At 47.4% G+C, this 22918-nt stretch overlaps 1 protein-coding gene across 1 annotated transcript in view; it reads right to left on the minus strand.

Moving 5' to 3' along the window:
• DMBT1 (deleted in malignant brain tumors 1) overlaps positions 1–16047 on the minus strand; it is a 63371-nt gene extending 47324 nt beyond the window's left edge. The window contains 6 exon segments of the mRNA XM_063624018.1: positions 1001–1048; positions 2330–2377; positions 5141–5188; positions 6568–6615; positions 10824–10853; positions 15987–16047. Coding sequence (XP_063480088.1) covers positions 1001–1048; positions 2330–2377; positions 5141–5188; positions 6568–6615; positions 10824–10853; positions 15987–16047 — 283 coding nt within the window.
• Positions 16048–22918: the final 6871 nt, after the last annotated feature.

The raw sequence follows: 22918 nt of genomic DNA on the forward strand, positions 1-22918 counted from the left end.
TATACCAAAGGGCTTGTCAGGCCAAGGTGTGGTCCTTAACATGTAACAGGGACCTCAGGGGAAACCACTCAAGAGGAAGGAACAGACTCTCCTCTTAAAGCTGCTGCAAATAAGAAAATGTGGGAATCTTGGGAACGGACATGGCTAAGTCAGAATAAAGCCAGTCTCACCCTTATTTCTAGTGTCTTCTGTGTCCTTCATCATAGGAAAGAGAAAGAGGTTAAGTCAGGCCTCACCTCATGGGCCAGAGAGAGAAGAAAGAAGATGGCCTGAGGAACAGGAGGGCCCGATGCATGTACCATCAGCATTCCCAACTGCATGCCAACCCTGGGCAGGGCAGAGGCCTTGGTGAGAATGTTGTCCTTGAGCTTCTCCTAGGGCCAAGTTTTCCCATGGGAAATGGGAAGTGACTTCCCTTCCCAAAGCCCAGGCTGCCAGAATCCCAGGATGTATTGACTATGTCTCCCAGATTTCTCACTGGAGATACCCAAGGGGGAAGTACATGAGCTCTGATGCCCATGAGCTGAAGGATTGTGATTTCTCTCTGTTAAGAAGAAACAAGGGTGGCATAATATAGGCTTAAAGAAAGGGCAAGGGCAAGGATGCTGTCCTAGCAATTTGGCTACATTAGCAGGTAGGCACCTGACTCTCAAGGCCCTGTAGCCAGAGATCCAGAACTCTAGGCTGGCAAGGGATGAGCGCAGCTGGGTGAGGAACACAGGAGTGAGCAACAAGCAAAGATAACAGAAGCTCTAGAGACAGAACAAAAGGCTCCACTGAGAACTCCTTGGAGATGCGTCTTCAAATTGATTCCTCCTCAGTCTCAGACAAGATCGATGCAAGATATACCTGTTCAGACCTGAGGCCTTATGTGGAAGGGCCCCTCTTGGGAGCTAAGCACCCTACTTTCTATGCCCTCTGCACCTCATCTGAATCAGAGATGAACTTAGGGGTACAGGGGGGTAATGAGCCCATAGGGATTCCCCATAGTAGACGTTACCATCTGCTACAGTTGACTCCAGGGTCGACTCCGAGGGAATCAGAGAACCTGCAGGGTGGAGAAAGGAAGAGCTCATTGATTGTAACCCTCGCTTAGGGAGGGTTGGTCCAGGGCTTGCTCAGCTCTGAAGCAAGGGCTGGAAGCACAGGGCCTAAGGGCACCATCCATTGCTAAAAGCCAACCATGTGCCAATCGCTTTGGAATTGTACTGGCCCCAGACTGGGCTAGGATGCCACATGAGCATCCTTTACTCTTATTACCCTACCCCCATCTCCTCTGCTGCCACAGCCTGTATTCAAAAAGTCACCCAGTCCATTCACAACCCCATGCTAGTCACAAGATTGAATGTCAAAAGACATCTGGCAGTTTCTATGGCTCAAACACACTCTCAAATGACAAATATTCACCAGCACTGAAATATTCCTGAGAAGGTGGTTCAACTAGAAAAAAGGTGGTTTCCAAAGAAAACCAACCTTTCCAGAATGCAAAACTAAACCATTCACAAAATGGCTGCATGGAGGACGATGCCCCCTTGGGGAGCCCAGTCCCACTTGGTGGTTGGATTACCAAGGGCATATCCCAGGCATGGCAGCATGGGCTCAGTCCAGCCCACACTCCAAATGCCAGAGTTGCTCTTGAAGTAGACAGTTTAACCAGAAACTCCTCTTTGGGGATCACGCCATGGGACAGCGTCCTTGTAGGTTTCTTTCTGGGTTGGGTCCAGGAGAAGTTCTCTTTTCCATTGAGCATGTTAAGTATCTTTTATTTGTCACTTAATTTCCAGTAAAGAGAATGCCTGGGTTCCCTCCTCAATTTGATGTTGATATACATTTATGTCTTAAGTCCCAAGAGTTCTCCCACCCTCCTCAAATTTTAAAAAGGGAGAAACTGCCACTTAGGAAGATATATATTTAGTATCCCAGGTCAGGTCATGATGCTGCTGAAGTGATTGCATCAGCAGGCTCTGACGGGCTGAGACTGAAGCCTACCTCCACCACATACAGCTTCAGAAGGACATGCAGATGGTCTCTTGGCCTTCATTGTCTATGAAAAGGGGCGGTACCACTTACACTCCAACATCAATTAAGACACCACTTACAGCAAAGCAAGTAAAATGCAGAGCACACACACGTGTACAAACATGTGCTCATGAGTGGTGATATGGACTCAGAGTTGCACATACACAGCACAAGGTGATATCCACACTACCTGAGCACCTGACGCCAGCACACTACTTTGTATGCCCCCTGCACCTCATCTGGATCAGAGATGAATCTAGGAGTACAGAGGGGTAATGAGCCCATAGGGATCTCCCATAGTAGACTTTACCTTCTGCTACAGTTGACTCCAGGGTCAACTCCAAGGGAAACGGAGAACCTGCAGGGTGGAGAAAGGAAGAGCTCATTGATGGTAGCCCTTGCTTGGGGAGGGTTGGTCCATGGCTTCCTCAGCTCTGAAGCAAGCGCTGGAAACACAGATCCTAAGGGCAACCTCCATTGCTAAAAGCCAACCCTGTACCAATCGCTGTATCACTGTACTGGCCCTAGGCTGGGCTAACATGACGCACAAGCATCCTTTGCTCTACTTACCCTCCCCCAACCTCTTCTGCTGCCACAGCCTCTATTCAACAAGTCACCCAGTCTATTCACAGCCCCATCCTAGTCACAAGATTGAATGTCAAAAGACATCTGGCTGTTTCTATAGCTCAGACACACCCTCAAATGACAAATATTCACCATCACTGAAATATTCCTGAGCAGGTGGTTCCACAAGAAAGAAAGGTGGTTTTGAAAGAAAACCAACCATTCCAGAATGCAAAACTAAACCATCACAAAGTGGCTGCATGGAGGACCATGCCCCCTTGGGGAGCCCAGTCTCACTTGGTAGTTGGATTATCAAGGGCACACCCCAGGCATGGTAGCCTGGGTTCAGTCCAGCCCAAACACTGAATGCCAGAGTTGCTCTTGAAGTAGACAGTTTCACCAGAAATTCCTCTTTGGGGAGCACACCATGGGACAGTGTCCTTGCAGGTTTCTTTGTGGATTAAAAAACCCCTTGGTGTCTGCACACATCCTGGCACTATGTGAACAAAAGAAATCAGCACTGGGATTTGCTGGGTTGGGTCTAGGAGAAGTTCTCCTCTCCACTGAGGATGTTAAGTATCTTTTATTTGTCATTTAATTCCCAATAAAGAGAATGCTATGGTTCACTCCTCAATTTGATGTTGGTATACATTTATGTCTTAAGAACCAGCAGTTCCTCCACCCTCCTCAAATTTTTTAAAAAAAGAAACTGCCACTTAGGTAGATATATATTTGGTATCCCAGGCCAGGGGTGGTCGTGATGCTGCTCATCAGAACTAGTTCATGAGGTGATTGCATCAGCAGGCTCTGAGGGGCTGAGACTGAAGCCTGCCTCCACCACGTCCAACTTCAGAATGACCTTCATTGTCTATGAAAATATGTGGTACCACGTACCCTCCAACATCAGTTAAGACGTGACTTATAGCAAAGCAAGTAAACTGCAGAGCACACACATGTGTACGAACATGTGCTCATGTGTGGTGATACTGACTCAGAGTTGCAGATACACAGAGCAAGGCACATGACGCCAGCACCCTACCTTCTATGGCTTCTGCATCACTTCTGGATCAGAGATGAACCTAGGGGTGCAGTTGGGTAATGAGCCCACAGGGATCCCCCATAGTAGACATTACCTTCTGCTACGGTTGTATCCAAGGGCACCTCCGAGGGAATCAGTGAAGCTAGAGGGTGGAAAAGGAAGAGCTCATTGATGGTAGCCCTTGCTTGGGGAGGGCTGGTCCATGGCTTCCTCAGCTCTCAAGCAAGAACTGGAAGCCAGGGCCTAAGGGCACCCTCCATTGCTAAAAGCCAACTATGTGCCAATCGCTCCGTCACTGAAATGGCCCCAGGCTGGGCTAGGATGCCACACCAGCATCCTTTGCTCTTGTTACCCTCCCCCTACCTCGTCTGCTGCCACAGCCTCTATTCAAAAAATCACCCAGTCCACTCATAGCCCCATCCTAGTCACAAGATCCGATGTCAGTGACATCTGGCTGTATCTATAGCTCAAACACAGCCTCAAATGCAAATATTCACCATCACTGAAATACTCCTGATAAGATGGTTCAACTATAAAGAAAGGTGGTTTCGAAGGAATACCAACCTTTTCAGAATGCCAAAATAAATCACTCACAAAGTGGCTGCATGGAGGACGTTGCCCCCTTGGGGAGTCCAGTCCCACTTGGTGGTTGGATTATCAAGGGCACATCCCATGCATGGTGGCATGGGCTTAGTCCAGTCCACACAGCAAATGCCAGAGTTGCTCTAGAAGTGAACATTCTAACCACAAATTCCTCTTTGGGGAACACGCCATGGGACAGTGTCCTTGAAGGTTTCTTTGGGAACTAAAGGACCCCTTGGTGGCCACACACTTCCTGGCACTACGCCAACAAAGGAAATCAACACTAGGATTTGCTGAGTTGGGTCCAGGAGAAGTTCTCTTTTCCATTGAGGATATTAAGTAGCTTTTATTTGTCATTTAATTCCAAATAAAGAGAATGCTTTGGTTCACTCCTCAATTTGATGTTGGTATACATTTATGTCTTAAGGACCAGCAGTTCCTCCATCCTCCTCAGCCTTTAAAGGAGAAGAAACTGCCACTTAGGAAGATATATATTTGGTATCCTAGGCTAGGGGGTGGTCGTGATGCTGCTCATCAGAACCAGTCCATGCGGTGATTGCATCAGCAGTCTCTGGGGGGCTGAGACTGAAGCCTGCCTCCACCACTTCCAGCTTCAGAAAGACAGGCAGATGATCCATTGACCTGCACTATCTACAAAAAGGGGTGGTACCACCTGCCCTCCAATATCAATTAAGACATGACTTACATCAAGGCAAGTAAACTATACAGCACGCTCATATGTACACACACGAGCTCATGTGTGGTGATATTGACTCAAAGTTGCACATACACAGTGTCATGTGACATCCACACTACCTGAGCACACGTCACCAGCATACTACTTTCTATGCCCTCTGCACCTTGTCTGAATCAGAGATGAACCTAGGGGTACAGTGGGGTAATGAGCCCACAGGGATTCCCCATAGTAGATGTTACCGTCTGCTACAGTTGACTCCAGGGGCGCCTCCCAGGGAAACGGAGAAGCTGCAGGGTGGAGAAAGGAAGAGATCATTGATGGTAGCCCTTGCTTGGGGAGGGTTGGTCCATGGCTTCCTCAGCTCTGAAGCAAGGGCTGGAAGCACAGGGCCTAAGGGCAACCTCCACTGCTAAAAGCCAACCATGTGCCAATCGCTCTGTCACTGTACTGGCTCCAGGCGGGGCTAAGACGCCGCATGAGCATCATTTGCTCTACTTTACTTACCCTCCCCCAACCTCTTCTGCTGCCACAGCCTCTATTCAACAAGTCACACAGTCCATGCACAGCCCCATCCTAGTCACAAGATTCGACGTCAAATGACACCTGGCTGTTTCTATAGCTCAAACACACCCTCAAATGACAAATATTCACCATCACTGAAATATTCCTGAGAAGGTGGTGCAACAAGAAAGAAAGGTGGTTTCCAAAGAAAACCAACCATTCCAGAATGCAAAACTAAACCAGTCAAAAAAGTGGCTGCATGGAGGACGATGTCCCCTTGGGGAGCCCAGTCCCACTTGGTGGTTGGATTATCAAGGGCACACCCCAGGCATGATAGCCTGGGTTCAGTCCAGCCCACACTGAATGCCAGAGTTGCTCTAGAAGTAGACAGTTTCACCAGAAACTCCTCTTTGGGGAACACACCATGGGACAATGTCCTTGCAGTTTTCTTCATGAATTAAAAAAACCTCTTGGTGTCCACACACATCCTGGCACTATGTGAACAAAGGAAATCAGCACTGAGATTTGCTGGGTTGGGTCTAGGAGAAGTTCTCTCTTCCATTGAGGATGTTAAGTATCTTTTATTTGTTATTTAATTCCCAACAAAGAGAATGCCTTGGGTTACTCAATTTGATGTTGGTATACAATTATGTCTTAAGGACCAGCAGTTCCCCCATCCTCCTCAGCCTTTAAAAGAGGAGAAACTGCCCTCTAGGAAGATATTTATTTGACATCCCAGGTCAGGAGTGGTCGTGATGCTGCTCATCAGAACTAGTCCATGAGGTGATTGCATCAGCAGGCTCTGAGGGGCTGAGACTGAAGCCTGCCTCCACCACATCCAGCTTCAGAAGGACAGGCAGATGATCCCTTCACCTTCTTTGTCTATGAAAAGGGGCGGTACCACCTGCCCTCCAACATCAATTAAGACATCACTTACAGCAAAGCAAGTGAACAATAGAGCACACACGTGTACAAACATGTGCTCATGTGTGGTGATATTGAATCAGAGTTGCACATACACAGTGCAAGGTGATATCCACACTACCTGAGCACACGACGCCAGCACCCTACATTCTATACCCTCTGCACCTCTTCTGGATCAGAGATGAACCTAGGGGTGCAGTGGGGAAATGAGCCCACAGGGATCCCCCATAGTGGACATTACCTTCTACTATTGCTGTCTCCAGGCTCGCCTCCGAGGGAATCAGAGAACCTGCAGGGTGGAGAAAGGAAGAACTCATTGATGGTAGCCCTCACTTGGGGAGGGTTGGTCCATGGTTTCCTCAGCTCTCAAGCAAGGGCTGGAAGCACAGGGCCTAAGTGCAGCCTCCATTGCTAAAAGCCAACCATGTGCTAATCCCACTGTCACTATAATGGCCCCAGGCTGGGCTAGGATGTCCCATGAGCATCCTTTGCTCTTGTTACCCTCCCTCCACCTCCTCTGCTGCCACAGCCTCTATTCAAAAAGTCACACAGTCCATTCACAGCCCCATCCTAGTCACAAGATTGGATGACAAATAACACCTGGCTGTTTCTATGGCTCAAACACACCCTCAAATGACAAATATTCACCATCACTGAAATATTCCTGAGAACATGGCTCAACTAGAAAAAAAGGTGGTTTCCAAAGAAAACCAACCTTTCCAGAATGCAAAACTAAACCACTCACAAAGTGGCTGCATATAGGACCATGCCCCCTTGGGGAACCCAGTCCTACTTAGTGGTTGGATTATCAAGGGCACATCCCATGCATGGTGGCATGGGCTCAGTCCATTCCGCACAGCAAATGCCACAGTTCCTCTAGAAGTGGACAGTTTAATCCGAAACTCCTCTTTGGGGAGCACACCATTGGCCAGTGTCCTTGGAGGTTTCTCTGTGGATCAAAGGATCCCTTGGTGTCTGCACACATCCTGGCACTATGTGAACAAAGGAAATCAGCACTGGGAATTGCTGGGTTGGGTCCAGGAGAAGTTCTGTTTTCCATTGAGGATCTTAAGTATCTTTTATTTGTCATTTAATTCCCAATAAAGAGAATGCCTTGGGTTACTCCTCAATTTGATGTTGGTATACATTGGCGTCTTAAGGACCAGCAGTTCCCCCATCCTCCTCAGCCTTTAAATTGAGGAGAAACTGCCACTTAGGAAGATATTGATTTGGTATCTCAGGCCAGGGATGGTCGTGATGCTGTTCATCAGAACTAGTCCATGAGGTGATTGCATCAGCAGGCTCTTGAGGGCTGAGACTGAAGCCTGCCTCCATCATGTCCAGCTTTAGAAGGACAGGCCGATGATCCCTTGACCTTCATTGTCTACGAAAAGGGCCAGTACCACCTGCCCTCCAATATCAATTAAGACATGACTTACTGCAAAGCAGGTAAGCTGTAGAGCACACACATATGTACACACACATGCTCATGTGTGGTAATATTGACTCAGAGTTGCAGATACACAGAGCAAGGTGATACCCACACTACCTGAGCACACAACACCAGCATCTTCCCTGTGGCCACATTCGTGGTTGTACCATCCGCTGTGAGGACGGCTTGACAGGTAGGGCTCCCTTCTCAAGCAATGCAAGTCACCCAAGAGAATGTTTCCCAAGCCCTGACCAAAGTGGGCCCCGCCCAGGGCTGACATGGAATAGCCACAGCCAAGCTGCCTGCAGACAACATCTGCATCCTGGGCGTCCCAGCTGTCATCACACACAGTGCCCCATTAGCCTTGGTACAGGACCTCCACCCGGCCCTGACACCAGTCACCTCCATTCACCAGCCTCAGAGGCAGACCTGCAGTGACACAGCGAGAAGCCTTTATGTTGGTGCTCTCAGCCCCCTTGACTTGCATCCCTACTCTCCTCACTCCGGCTTCTTCCTCTCACCACCCTGCCTATTTACAATCCTTCTGCCAGCAGGATCTTAAGCATCCCTGTTCTTCCATGTTCTCTCTTTGCTTTCTTCTCATTCTGTATTTCCCCCCTGGAGAAACTCATGTACTGAGAACTTTCTAGAAGACCCCCAAATCCACCTCTCTGGTCCTGACTCAGCCCTGACAGCCCAGCCCTGAGCTGTAGACCAGCATTTTCAGTGGCCTCCCGGCCATCCTACCCCCCACATCATCCCAAACTCAACACAGCCTCCTCCCTCCATTTGAATTAAGGATGTCATCATGCTCCATATCAACCATGCTGGGAATGAGGGCATCATATTTGACTCCTCCTTCTCCTCACATCCTACATCTAACATCACCAAGGTCATTATTTCCGTGTCATTCCCACTGCCATTTCACTGGGATAAGCCTTCATCCCCTTGAACCTGGCCTCCTCCCAGCTGAATCCTCAATGTCTGCTCTTCCTTTCTCTAGTCCATCCACATTCATTGATTCAATCAGCATTGATGGAGTGCTTGCTCTGCGCCCATTTCTATGCTAAGAGGATTCATTGGTCTCCAGGTGGTTTTCAAGTTTTATCTTTACAAAGTACAAATGTATTTAATTCAATTCCTTGCTCAAAATGCTTCAGTACACTCTCCAGTCCCATCAGGATCAAGTCCAAGAGCAAGCCTCGACCTACTTTCCAGGCTCCTCTCCTGGGAGGGGCTGAGAGAGCCTGCTTCCCACCTTAGAGCTGGCCATGCTGGGAAGTCAATAAGCGCCATGTTCCTGCCCGACATGATGCCACTAGACCACCCACTGGGGTAAGGTGTATTGATGGTGTGAGGAAAATAGGCACAGGTCCCGAGGGGTGCAGCCCACCGTTCTGACAGTAGGAGCCAGATCCTGGGTGTGGCTTTTCAATGGTGAGTTTGAGATTATGAGAAACTGGTGGTCACAGAGTGACAGGCTGGAATGGGATGCAAAGGGAGGGGGCAGGTTGCTTTTCCTCCCAGAAGGAGGAAAGGCCAGCTGGACCATCTTCAGGGCATCCCCAAAGTACATTCCGGACTTCCCATGCTCTGTCCCTCCCCAGTCTCAGGGACATAATCCATGAGATGCCTGTTCAGACCTGAGGCCTTATTCAGAAGGGCCCCTCTTACGAGCAAAACACCCTACCTTCTATGCCATCTGCACCTCTTCTGGATCAGAGATGAACCTAGAGGTGCAGCGGGGCAATGTGCCCCCTCCTGGTCACCCTGTGAATGGTCCCTCCAGGAGAGTGCTCGGTCTCCCTGCCTCAGCCTCACCCTTGCTGGGTGTTGGTCAGAAAGCTGCCTTTCCCAGGCCATTTCTGGATCTCTCAAGTCATGTCCTGGAAGGGGAGAGACTGATCTCAACAGGGCCAAGGGCCCAGGAGCAGAGTCATTCTAAATGAACACATAAAAGACCCTGAAAAATCAAACTTGGGCACAAAGTTCTGCACATTCTCACTGGAGAGGCAGCGACATTTAGCCAAAGTCAAAGACCAGGGCAGGGGTAGGAGGAGACACCCATCCTAGGCTCAAATCTCTGCCCTGCTACTCACCAGACACATGATCTTAGACATAGAAATATTGACAAATTAGCTAACTGTGCCCTGGTTTTCCCATCTGCAAAATGGGTATAATCGTATTACTTACCTCAAAGTGTTCTTGGGAAGATTTCATGATAATAGCACTCATTATGTGCATTAGTTGAGCATTTATTGTGTGCCAGGTGGTATTTTAAGTATTTTTTTAAATATATCAATTCATTTCATACATGAAAATCATTTTATGCAGGGTATATAACAAGTGCTTGGTAGATGTTAGTTATCTTCAAGATACCTGTCATTATTAGCGAAAAGAAAAGGTAGGCCGGGCGCAGTGGCTCATGCCTGTAATCCCAGCACTTTGGGAGGCCGAGGTGGGTGGATCACGAGGTCAAGAGATCGAGACCATCCTGGCCAACATGGTGAAACCCCGTCTCTACTAAAAATACAAAAATTAGCTGGGCGTAGTGGCGTGCACCTGTAGTCCCAGCTACTCTGGAGGCTGAGGCAGGAGAATTGCTTGAACACAGGAGGCGGAGGTTGCAGTGAGCCGAGATTGCACCACTGCACTCCAGTCTGGTGACAGAGCAAGACTCTGTCTCAAAAAAAAAAAAAAAAAAAAAAAAAAAAAAAAAAAAAAAGAAAAGAAAAGAAAGAAAGAAAGAAAAAGAAAAAAAAAGGTACTGACCTTTATTTCCAACTATCTCTCCTCACACCAAACTGAAGCTAACCTCATCTGATAAATGACTGAGAGTCAGAGAGCAAGAGGAAGGAGAATGACAGCTGGGATTGGTCAAGTGTGCACTTGGGACATGCCCCAGGTCTTGGCACCCACGTCTCCTGTCCCCCCCGGCATTCCTGCGTTTGACAAGGCGGGCGTTTGCTCTGTGACCTCAGCTGTGCTCAGCCTGAACTAGCCAACAGCAGCAGAGGAGAACTGGCCAACCCCGCCAGGGAAGAGGAGTGAAGAAAAGGTCTTACCGTAGTCTCTAATCCTTGGGATCCACCCACCTGGAAAGAACGCCAATTCGTCTTAGAAACACTGTTTAGAAATGATTTCCTACAAGTCACAGAAATTGGCTTTCGCTTCACCGTACAATCACACCAGAGGGCGCTGTGGCTCAATCTTGGGTTTGTGTGTCCCCGACGTTCTTGCAAAATGAATTTTGCAATAGCAGATTAAAGCAAGTGGATTGGATATGAGGAGCTCAATCATTTTAGATGTAATGAAGCACATGTCTCTTTACTAGGCGCCTAACGCTACAGCTTATGGTGACAGGATGTAATTTATGCTTGGAAAGAAGGGCTGGACAAGAGAAGACAGCTTAAGCTGGTTGTCCAGTCTGAAATTTGAGTATAGCTGGCATTGACAACAGCCACTCAGATGACCCCTAAAGAATAAAATATGTTAATTTCAGATATTCTGTTCCTTCTGACTCATAACCTGAAAACATTTTATTCTATCTTGAAGCAAACGGAAATCTAGAACCTGGATCTTTATATTCAGTGAGGCCAGACAAGGTCCATCAGACTCAACTGTAGCTTTTGAGTTTCTTTTTGAGCAGTTCTAACTATACTTGTGAGTGTTGATATTTCACAACTTTTATATATTTTAGAGGTCTTTCAAAGATCAGAGAGAATATTTATTCATTTTTAAAAAAAGGATAAAAGTCGTCCTATCTTGTAATCACCATATGGATCCATTAGATCCTTTTATAAATCCAAGGTTCATTATTGGCTTTTGATTTTATTTTTCCTATACCTTGAAACATTTCACTATTTTATCATCCAAGAAAGTATTGCATCATTATTCATCAATTATTAAATAGTAAGAAAATGGTAGAATAGTGAAGTTGCCTAGAAAGAAGATGAACTAGTGAAATAAGTCATAATTCTTCCATGCCCAAAGTATTGTATTATCTTTCAAGAAGATTTTTTTTTGAGACTGGAGACACTTTCTTCATAGTCTGCTTTTAGCTTTCATTGAATGCAGTTAAGAATTTGAATTTTTTCATTTTCTACTTGTGATGGCAAAGAGAAGAAAACTGACAAAGACGTTTTTGCAATAATTAGATGAACCAGAAGAGGAACATAGAGACAAGATATAGCACTCCAGATACTAATAATGGTAGAATTGATTGTACAACAGAAATCTCAGACCATGAGTCTTCAGATGATGATATCCTAGATGAATTTCTCAAATTCAAGAATCCAGGAGTCAATGATATAATTCTAAGGACAAAAATAAAATACGGTACTCTTACACACTTCGATAGGGATTTCATCACATGATATTTTGCAACAAGAACTTCAACCATCTTATTTTGCTAAAACAAATACCTGTGATGGTATTCTTTTGTCTTTTATGATGTTTATATACCAAAATCTATGTGATAACAAAAGGTCTGCTATGTTTAAATTCTTATTAACAATTCCAGCATACTTTCTTTCATTAGTCCTTTTCTTTTTACTTCCTGGTAAAAGGAGGATTAAGGCATTTGACAAAATTATCAGACTATTATTTTATTTTTAGAGACAGAGTCTTGCTCTATTGCCCAGGTTGGATTCAAATTCCTGGGTTCAAGCGAGCCTCCTGCCTCCAGCCCTGGAGTAGCTAGAACTACAGGCATGTGCCACCACACCCGGCTCTTCAGATTCTTTGTAAATGTGGGTCCTGATAGCAGTGACAATCATGGTTCAGAGATTTGAATTTCTCTAATGGAACCAACAGGCCAGTGACAGGACTTGCTGTATGTCAGAGAACCTCTTCACCTGCCTCAACAGCCTGAATGTGAGCTCCACAATGGGCTTCCCCAGCTGCCCTGCTTCATATTGATGGCTTAGAAAGGAGGCCACTGAAACCATGTGGCTATGCATCCCTGAAAATGAAGAAGAAACTCGCAATAGAAACCAGGACATTCTTTCGACAGAGATAGCAAACTAGGGAACTCTGTACCAGAACGTCCCCACCTCTTTTCTGACATGCCATCCCTGCTCGCACACTCAAGAACGAGTTGATAGATGTGCCTGAGAGAGCCTTCCATTCAAAACTCGGCCATTTAAACACAGTCTACATGACACCATGCAATTCCCACTGCCAGGCCCCAGGTATCCTGCCTAATCCCATGGCAGTCAAACTCATCCAGCCAGAGCTTTGACAAGGCTCATCCACAGCATGGAACACAACATTGAAGTTGTTCCTGGTTCTCCTATGTCCACACATTTTGAATAGACCCTTCTGCACATATTGAGACCAATTTGTAGTCTTCCAAGAATCAACCACATAGCTGTAGATTACTCCAGCTGCCATTGTGGGAATGGTGGTAAATTGCCTGAAGGGAGAAGAATCACTCCTGGAAAATGATTTATTAATTTTTTTTTTTTTTGAGACAGTCTCACTCTGTCACCCAGGCTGGAGTGCAGTGGCACAATCTCAGCTCACTGCAACCTCTGCCTCCTGAGTTCAAGTGATTCTCATGCTAACAAACAAACACTGGTACCTTCCTACTAAGTTTACTCCAGGCTTTATCTGGATTTCACCAGTTTTTCATTTTCTGTTGCAGGATCCAATCCAAGAGCTCACGTTACTTTTAGGAAGCTGCTTTTGGATAAAACATGAGGAAAATGTCTAGAGTAGTAACACTAAATGGTTCTGAGGCTCTGTCCATGTGCCAGACACTGCATGGGTTGGAACATAACCTCCATTTATAAATGAGTAAACTGAGGCTCGAAGAGGCTCCACAGTGGGCAAGTGGCAGAGGAGGGGCATTGCTGGGGCTAGCAGTGGGTACCACAGCCTTTCCTGCCCAGCACAAACCTGGGCATACTGAGTTTTTCTCAAGAGTTTGCATGAAGACCAGAGCTGACAGGTGCCTGCCGCCTCGGTACTTCCAGCGCAAAGCTCTGTGGCCAGGCTCCAAGCACTGAGTTAGATGTCACGGTTCAGTTCATCACCTCAGCTCCCTGCAAGGAGCAGCAAGGGCCAGTAGGCCAGAGCTGTCATCTGAATATTAGTGAATTTGATCCGGATTCAAGCCCTAACCCAGCCACTCACCAGTGCTGTCTTTGGACAAGCCAATAACCTTTCTGAGCCTCAGTTTCCCCATCTGAAATGTGGAAATAATTGTTCCTAACTTCAGGAATGTTAGAAGATTTAAATAAGAGAATACAGGTCCACTTCAGAGAGCATGAATTCCCACCTCTGAATGGCAAACACAGGCATGCATGCACATGTGTGCATGTCTGTCTATATGCATGCACATAGCATCATGGGCAAACTACAAATGTCCTCAATCCAAGAGCACTGCTGCCTGTTGTTTCTTTGTAGCTAAAGACAAGGCAATTCACTCCCTGTCTACAGCGGCTGATGCGAATTCCATGTCACGGTTCAGAGACAATCTGGAGGGTGAACTCGATACTGACAAGAGCTGGAGCTGAGGACGCAGCCTCCCAGTTTCAGATGCTTCTGATGGCGGCAGGATGAGGATGCCCAGTCTCCACTCCCCTGAGGTCCTGTGCCTGGTGGCCCCCAGCCCCTCCACAAGCTCATCACAGCGCGTGGGCCTGCTCCCTACCACCCGGGTGTGAGGGCTGGGTTTGGGGGTGCTGCTTTCATGAAAGCAACCTCCCAAATGAACCTTAATCTTCAAAGCTTCCCCCACTGAGCCTAGGCGGAGAGTGAGAGTTCTGGAAGTTATCTGAAAATTAGGTGATTTTTACCCTGTATCCTGAAATTCATAGATCTAGCAAACGGTGACACAAAAGAAAAAAAATGGCAGTAGGAAAGATAAAAGATAAGAAGGAAGAAAGAAATGAATAAAGAGAGGGAGAGAAAGAAAAAGGGACGGAAGGAAGGTAGAAAGAATATAGAAACAAAGGGAGAGAGAGAGAAATAGGGAGGAAAGGTGATAAGAGCTGCCCAATAGATGATGAGAAAGAGCGAGAGAGAAAAAGAGAGGGAGAGGGAAGGTGATAATAGCTGCCTGACAGATGAAGAGAAACAGATAGAGAGAGAGAGGAAAGGTGATAATAGTTGCCCAATAGTTGAAGAGAAAGAGAGACAGAGACCCAGAGAAAGGTGATAATAGCCGCCCAATAAAGAGAAAGAGAGATGGAGAGAGAAACAGAGAAAGGGGAGGAGGGAAGGAGGAAAGGTAATAACTGCCTGATAGATGAGAAAGACAGGAAGATATGGTGAGGGGGGCAGGGAGAGAAAGGCAGAGACAGAAATAGAGGGAGGAGGAGGAAGAAAAGGTGATATCTGCCCAAAAGATGGGAAAGAGAGAAAGACAGAGAGAGAGAGAAACACAGACAGACAGAAACAGAGGGAGAGGGGAGAGAAAAGGTGACAATAACTACACAATAGATAAGAGAGAAAGAGAGAGAGAGAAGAGAGAGAGACAGAGGCAGAGAGAGAGGAAGAGAGAGACAGAATAGGCAAACTGAGAATCAACTGAGAATCACTTGTTCCTCTAGTATCTCTGCAAAATGCCATTGAGATGCAGCAATCAGAGTGCTCTACCGACGGCTCTCTCACGTTTAGCATCTGACTCTCTAAGAACATACGGCTATGCTTGAGTGACTGGGCTTCAAGTGTTTAAAGCTGTGCATGACAAACTTGGAATTCCAAGACAAACTTGGAATCCTAATGATCTTGTCTGCGCTCAATTACTTGACCTGATTTTGCTAGGCAAATATTAGCCATCAAGCCAGACACACCTGTAGAAAGAAGCCACATAAAGGGCATTTACAGTGGGAATCCTTTCTGCCCGTTTTCATAGCACACAAATTGTGTGTTTAACCAATTGCTGCAAAGTTTGAGGGCCTCTTAATAATACACATCCACCTTTCCTAAACTTCAGGGATTTTTCTAAGACAAATCAATCATTCCATTAGCTGAATGACTTACTACTGAAAATATTGACTTAATGACTGGCTTTTTCTAACTACAACCATTTATATTTCTCAGCCAGAAACAAAACAAAAAAGAGCCATTCCTCCTGAACACCTGCAACAATTACAATTATCAGCAAAGGGCTACCCACTCTTTGATATAAAACTTCCCTTGAAATGGAAAGTAGTAGATATAATTTGCCATGATTGGGTCTGCAGGAGAGAAATGAATATAATAATTAAACATAATACCTGTAGATAGAACTTGTCCCCATAAAAGACACATTTCAAGGATGACTGTGGAGATCCCCATTTTGCTGGGTTCGTCTCAATTGAATAGAAAATCCTGGACATTTATAGTTACCTAGCTAAAAGGAGGTGTGTCCTTTAGGGTGGTATATTTCTACTGCTGCTATAAATCAATATAAAGGAAGTGAGGGCTTTTGCTAACAGTCGATGGCTAATCTGTGGAAAAAACTTAGGTGTGTTTGATTGATTGCTATTGAACAATCTGGCTGTTGCCCAACTGCAAACGCACTGACATAAGTGAACAATTTCCAACTTCCTTCTCGGTGAACCTCGAGGACTCCCAAGTGTTTCCTGAATACGGGCTTGATTTTAATCTTGGGGAGTTCAAATTAACCTGTGGGAAGTCTGCCTCAAGGTTTGGGGCAGAACAGGATGTGGGCTGCTGAGCAAATACAGGACACAGTGCCAAGGGGGAAAGCATCTCTTGGGGATGGTTTTTCCTGGCAGGACATGCTCTCCTCGGCCCCTGTGCAGTGCGAGTAACCTCGCCTTGGAAGAACAAGGATGACATGAGTGGGGATGTGATTAGAGAGCAGAAGGCATGAGGGATGATTCCATGGAGACCATGGGTCCATAACAGCTTTGGCCACAGTCTTCTGGGTCTCACACTAATTCCACAACAGGAGCTGAGAAACACATGACCTCAAACTGAACCACTTCCAACCATTTCACACGGCTTTGATTTCTTGTCCTTGACATGCACATTGTACGACCCTTGGAGCTTGGCAAGCCCATAAAACCTGCCCCCAACCTCCAACTATATTGCACACAATCCCCCTCCTTGGATTTGCTATGTAAATATCACTTCACTCTTTGGGACCCTCAGAAGTCATTACCAGACTCTGATAATCCCCCCACACACTCTACCGAGAAGGTTGCCTGACACTTATTTTTTAACCAAGACACTTGATGGCCCGTAACTCTTGGTTAAAAGCAGACAGCTTTCCAGGACTTGCCTCTGTTTTCCTAGCCTGGGTGAGCTGTGCCCTGCTTCTCAGCTGAGAGGCTGAGGCTATGAAATGACACTTAGCTTCTTTACCATGCACTGTTCATCGGTGGTCTGTGCTGCATTCTAGAAGGGTACCATGAACCCATGGCCTGTGTCAGCCACCAGTCAGAATTTAGGGCTGGAAGTCTGCCTTTGGCTTCATGCAGATGAAAGTTACATTCAATCTTTGACGTCCTTTTTAATCCTACAACTCTTCCTGTTGTTTCCAGGTGCCTCTTCACCCCTTGAATAGAACAGGAACACAGAATAGGCTCACTGTGTTTCATCCTCCTACTGCCAGATCGGCAACTGATAAGCATTGGGTGACGAGAGAACAGGGTTACTCACCTACCAGGGAATGCCCAAGAACAGACAGGTGCTGGATTCCTCTTAGAAGGGGATTGTGATCTCTTGGTTCCTGGAGTGTTGGACTGAGAATGATAACGCAGCTGGGTCTGGGATCATTAGAGTGTCATGACAGATTAGAATTGTCTGCTGGGAGCACAGCAGGGAAAGACGATGGTAAGAATACTAAATACCTGTGAACAAGAAGCGGTAATAAGCATCCTTCCGAGACAAAAGCAGACTGCCTGGTCTTAGAGACAGACCTGCCTGGTGACAATTTCAACAGGGGGTGCCATGAGAAGGTAAAGAAAAGCATCTAAATCAGATGACGGAGGCCATCTCTCAGAGAGGATGGCACCAAACAGTCTTGAGATACCAGCAGGGGTCAGCCCAGCAAATGAGAGCGAGAAGATGGGATGAGGAACAGGAGCGATTCTCCCGGCTGTGCAGGAATGGGGGCAGGGAGCCTTCCCCTCCAGGAAAGCATGATGTCCCAGGTATCTCTCAGCTTGCCAGGGACACCCTTCTTGAGAATGTGTGGGATTTTCTGAACTGCGTAACCTCCCTGTTTTTATTGTTTTGACTGCATCCTTTGCCCACGGTGGTTAGCAGAAAACATCCTGAGACAACAAGGGCTTGTGAGCTTTTTGTTCAGGAGACACCAGGAAGAAGGAAGTGGTGAAGCCTAGCTGTCATTTCAAAGCCAGCCCAGGTAGGCATCCCAGGTGGGAAATGGGTGACGTCAGTGGAACAGGAAGGATGTGACGGTCCTGGGCATGCGGGCAGAAGACAATGGGGTTGAGGGCCACCTGCCAACACCGTGTGGGACCTCGGGCTTCACCGTCAGGTGCCCCATCTTGTCCCAAGGCCATTTTGTGGTTCATAAGACACCATTTAGAGAGGTCTTTCCTTGGACGAAGAGAAGGGTTCAGGGGGACAACCCCCTCCAGCAGCAGCTGCTCCCAGAGGACCCTCATCTTCCCCTTCCTACTGGTTAGAAGCATCTGCTTAAACAGCACGGGTTGGAAGACCACAACCACAAAGTTCCATGTTATTCACCCCAGAACTGCCATGAAGAACAACAGGAAGCAACAGAAGCCCATTAAAGCTCAGAGACTCGGCGCCCAGGCCCCATTTGCAAAGCACCTTCCCCAGGCAATTTTAAGCCAGTGGCACCCCCACAGCACACTCCAGGAGGTGGGACCAAGCCCCTAAATCCCAGTACCAGAGGACTGGTCTTCATGGGGAAGAGCCCCCTGGATCTTATGTGGCTATTTATTTATTTAAAGACGGAGTCTTGCTCTGTCGCCCAGGCTAGAGTGCAGTGGTGCAATCTCGGCTCACTGCAACCTCCACCTCCCGAGTTCAAGCGATTCTCCTGCCTCAGCCTCCCGAGTAGCTGGAACTACAGGCATGCATCACCACACCCAGTTAACTTTTAAATTTTTAGTAGAGACAGGGTTTCACCATGTTGGCCAGGATAGTCTCGACCTCTTGACCTTGCGATCCGCCTGCCTCGGCCTCTCAAAGTGCTGAGATTACAGGCATGAACCACCGCGCCCGGCCATATACAGCTTTTTTTTTTTAAAGCTACAGAATCCTTTCCTAAATTGGAATTCATGGGGAAGCCCCAAAACATAAAACAGGCCAGTGGAATGCTCCTGACTGTGGTGAGGGAGTCCCCTTCCAGGCCCCTCCCCTAGGGCCACCTGCCGTCAGAGCTGAGGATTACCTGTGGGAGGCCAAGCCCTCCCTTCATAAGACAGGGCACGGAGAGGCCCAGCAGGGCCCCTGGGGCTGCCAGGCACACATCCCTGCCACGAAGCTGAGCTGGGGTCCCAGGCAGACTTCCCAAAACAGCCCGTTGTTCTCCCTCTTCTAAAGACTCTTTCTACCCACAGACCAGTGCCCTGGGAAGCCAGAGGAAGATGGAGATCAGGGAGGCAGCCCAGAGCCCCTCCCACCTCCCACCTCTGAGGGGTCTCTGATTTCTGAGCCAGGAGCCCTGTGACCTGACAGACAGACAAGGGGGACAGAAGGACGGGGAGCCTGGTGGGAAGTGTCGGGGCTGTAGCACCTTCCGGCTGCTGCTGTTTGCCTTCCAGTCCCTGCATCCTGTAATCTGTGTGACCAGGGCTCCCCTTCAGGTGTCCGTCTGACCCCAAACTCTAATTTTCCCCTCATTGAGTAGCACACCATAATTGCCGGTCATTGTTACCGTTGTAACAATCTTTTGACATTGTATGTCTGATATTTATAGTGTCGCTCATTTTTGTTGCTCAGAGAGCCGGTCTTCCCAATCGGGTTATAAGGGAACCCCTTCCTACCCTCCTTCACTCACTGCCCCCGCCCCCCACCGCCCCACACCTCCCTGCTGGGCTTTGAGGATCAAGCTGAGACCCGTTGTCTCCCGCTGCCCCTCTGTAATCCTAGTGCCCTAGGCAGAGCAGGCGCTCGGCAGGCAATGGCTTTGAAGGTGGGGATTGTGAGCGGCTCACTCATGCTGTCCAGGGGTCCCCGGAAAGAAGTCTTGTGGTTCAATGGGGGCTGGTGACAAGCCAGTTCTCCTTCACCACTCAGCCTCCAGCTGGGGACGATGAGGTCCAGAGAGGGGAAATGACACCCAGAGCTGAGACCGTGTCCAAGACAGCACTCACAGCAGCTGCTGCCTCCCATCTGAAGGACAGATGAGCTCCAGGTTCATCAGGATGCCATCCAACTGTGGAATCTTCCAGCAACAAACACAGCCCTCTAGGGACCCTTGACACACAGAAATCCCATTGCATGCCTCCCGTCTTGCTCAGAGTAAGGCTCAAAGCCCTCCCATGGTTTATAAGGCCCTGCACGAGATACCCCTGCCTCTCTCTCTCCCTTGCCCCCTCTAACCATCATCCAGCCCCAGGGCCTTTGCACTTGCTGCTCCCTCTGCCTGAAGACTTTTTCCCCAAATGGCTGGAGACTCACTCCTTCCCCTCCTCCAGAGATTTTCCAATATAGCACCTCCTCCATGCAGCCTTACCGACTGCCCCTCCCCAGCACTCCCTAACACTCCCATCCTGTCCCCACAGCACTCCTTACCATCTGGCCTCCTTCTATTTCACTTCTTTATTCTTTTGCCTGTCTGCTCTGACTAAAATGCAAGCTGTACAAGGTGGGATTTTTGTCTGTTTTATCCATTGCTGTATACTCAGAACCTAGAACAATTCTTCACACATAGTAGTAGATGCTCAAGAAATATCTGCATTCAGGCCAGGCATGGTGGCTCATGCCTGTAATCCCAGCATTTTGGGAGGCCAAAGTGGGTGGCTCACTTGAGTTTGTGACCAGCCTGGCCAACATGGCGAACCCTGTCTCTACTAAAAATACTAAAAAATTAGCTGGGAGTGTGGCACATGCCTATAGTCCCAGCTACTCAGGAGGCTGAGGCAGAAGAATCACTTGAACCCAGGAGGTAAGTGTTGCAGTGAGCTGAGATCACAGCACTGCACTCCAGCCTAGACAACAGAGCAAGACTCCATCTCAAAAAGAAAAAAAATTATATATATGTAGATATAGGTTATATACATATATACGTATATATACACGTATATATACGTATATATGTATATATAGGTGTATATGTGTGTGTGTGTGTATCTGCAGATTGAATTGACTGGATGAGCATGGGCAGATCTGGAAGAGGAGGATCAGGCCCCTTTGCACAGATGATTCAAGTGAGTTCTGTGTTTGCCGAAGGATAATGCTGTTCATTCATTTGCTCATTCAGCAAATACACACTGATGCCTCCAATGTGCCAGACACTGCTCTAGGGAGTGCTCTAGGGAGCGGGGCTGCAGCCTGATGCCAGATAGACATGCTCCCTGTCCTCACAGGGAGGCAAAATGGACAACAGACAAGAAATCAATCAGTAGGGAGAAGGGTTTCAGATTGTGGTAAGAATTATGGAGGAAATGAACAAGGCAATGGCATAGAGAATAGCTGTGGTAGGGAGGACAACTCTGGATAGGGTATCACATATCACATTTACCTACTAACTGCCCCTGGTATGAGAAATCTGAGGCTCAGAGAGGTTAAGTAACTTGCTCAAAGTCACACACCCAGAAACTGGCAGAGCCAGAGCTTAAATCGATGCCTGACCCCAAAGCCTGGTATTTTTCCAAAAGACGCTGCACCTTTCCCCTTCCCACCAAAGACTATGTTTCCATTCAAATGGTGGGTTTGAGTCCTCTCCACCAAAGGACACCTTGCTGTTCAGAACCATTCAAAGGAATGGGTAGAGAAGGAAAACCAGCTCTGAGGTCATCAGGAAGAGTGCAGATTTTTTGACATAAGCCCTACAAAAGGTGGTAAGTGGCCTATCCCCGAAAGAGTAAAAGGAGAATATTTTTAACGGCAACACTAGATCTACACTAACCTGGTCATAATCACAAAGGCAACTAGCAGTTCAGAGGAGGCTTACAGCAAAGGGGGAAAATAAAAGGAGACTGAAGCTGTGACTCCCGCTCCCGGATCCTCTGTGCTACCCTGATTCCTCCACCCCAGATCCCAAGAGCCATTCTGTGTCACCAACAATCACCGTCCTCCCGAAGTTATTTTGCAACTCTTTCCCATTAAGTCACTTGAGGCTGGTGAAGCACAGTGTGCTGCCTCTCCAAGGGGGTTATTGGAACCGAGCAAAGAAACCCTGGTTTCAGGTCCAAGAACAAAGTGAACAAAGCACCAGCCGGGGGTAGCCATTTCAGGTGGGACAGCATCACTAAGGCTCAGCCTTTCGGAGTTTGCTCAGCCCAAAGTGATCGGGTTCCAGGAAACCCAGGTACACTAATTGTACTCACCAAACACTAATTGGTAAACCAGGAGGCCAATTCATTTATTTCCAATAGGGTGTATACTTTGGCTCCAGAATTAGTCTGCTTGAGGGACAAAATTATATACCAATAGTTTGCTTGGGGAGCAAAGAATGAGGACAAGGAAATTGGATGGTGTCCAAAAGAAACTCTCATCAAGATAATGGAACCTGTCCTCGTCCTTCCTGCATAAAGAACTGTTCTGGGCACCTCTAAATGCTTATCAGCATGACTGCCCTCCCAAATCCCACACATGAAGCCTGGTACATAAGAGATATGGGACTCTCAAAAAGGCCACCCCCAAGCCAGGGCACCCATGAGCTTAGGCTGAGGCCAATTCAATTCACTTCATAATTATTCACGTTCAATTCAAGTTGCTTCAGAAGGGTAATATCTGTTGGTCTTTTTGCTGAATTAAGAGGCTGGGGCTCAGTTCCTTTAGAGGAAGTCTTGTGGTTCAAAGGGGGTTGATAATGGTCAATGTCTACCCCAAGGATGTTCCCAGCTGTGGGACATTCTCTCATCCCCTTCAACACTTTTACGCATGACTTGGAAAGGACATAGAGGGAGGGATGAATAGGAAGCCAAAGATATCAGCATTATGCATGTCAATCTAGAAAGACTGAAATGAGTGACCAGACATGATCAAGTGTACCCCAAATCAGACCTGTCCTTAAGCCTAGCAAACAACTGCA

This window comes from Symphalangus syndactylus, chromosome 2 (genome assembly GCF_028878055.3).
Source record: "Symphalangus syndactylus isolate Jambi chromosome 2, NHGRI_mSymSyn1-v2.1_pri, whole genome shotgun sequence".
NCBI classification, from domain to species: Eukaryota; Metazoa; Chordata; class Mammalia; order Primates; family Hylobatidae; genus Symphalangus; species Symphalangus syndactylus.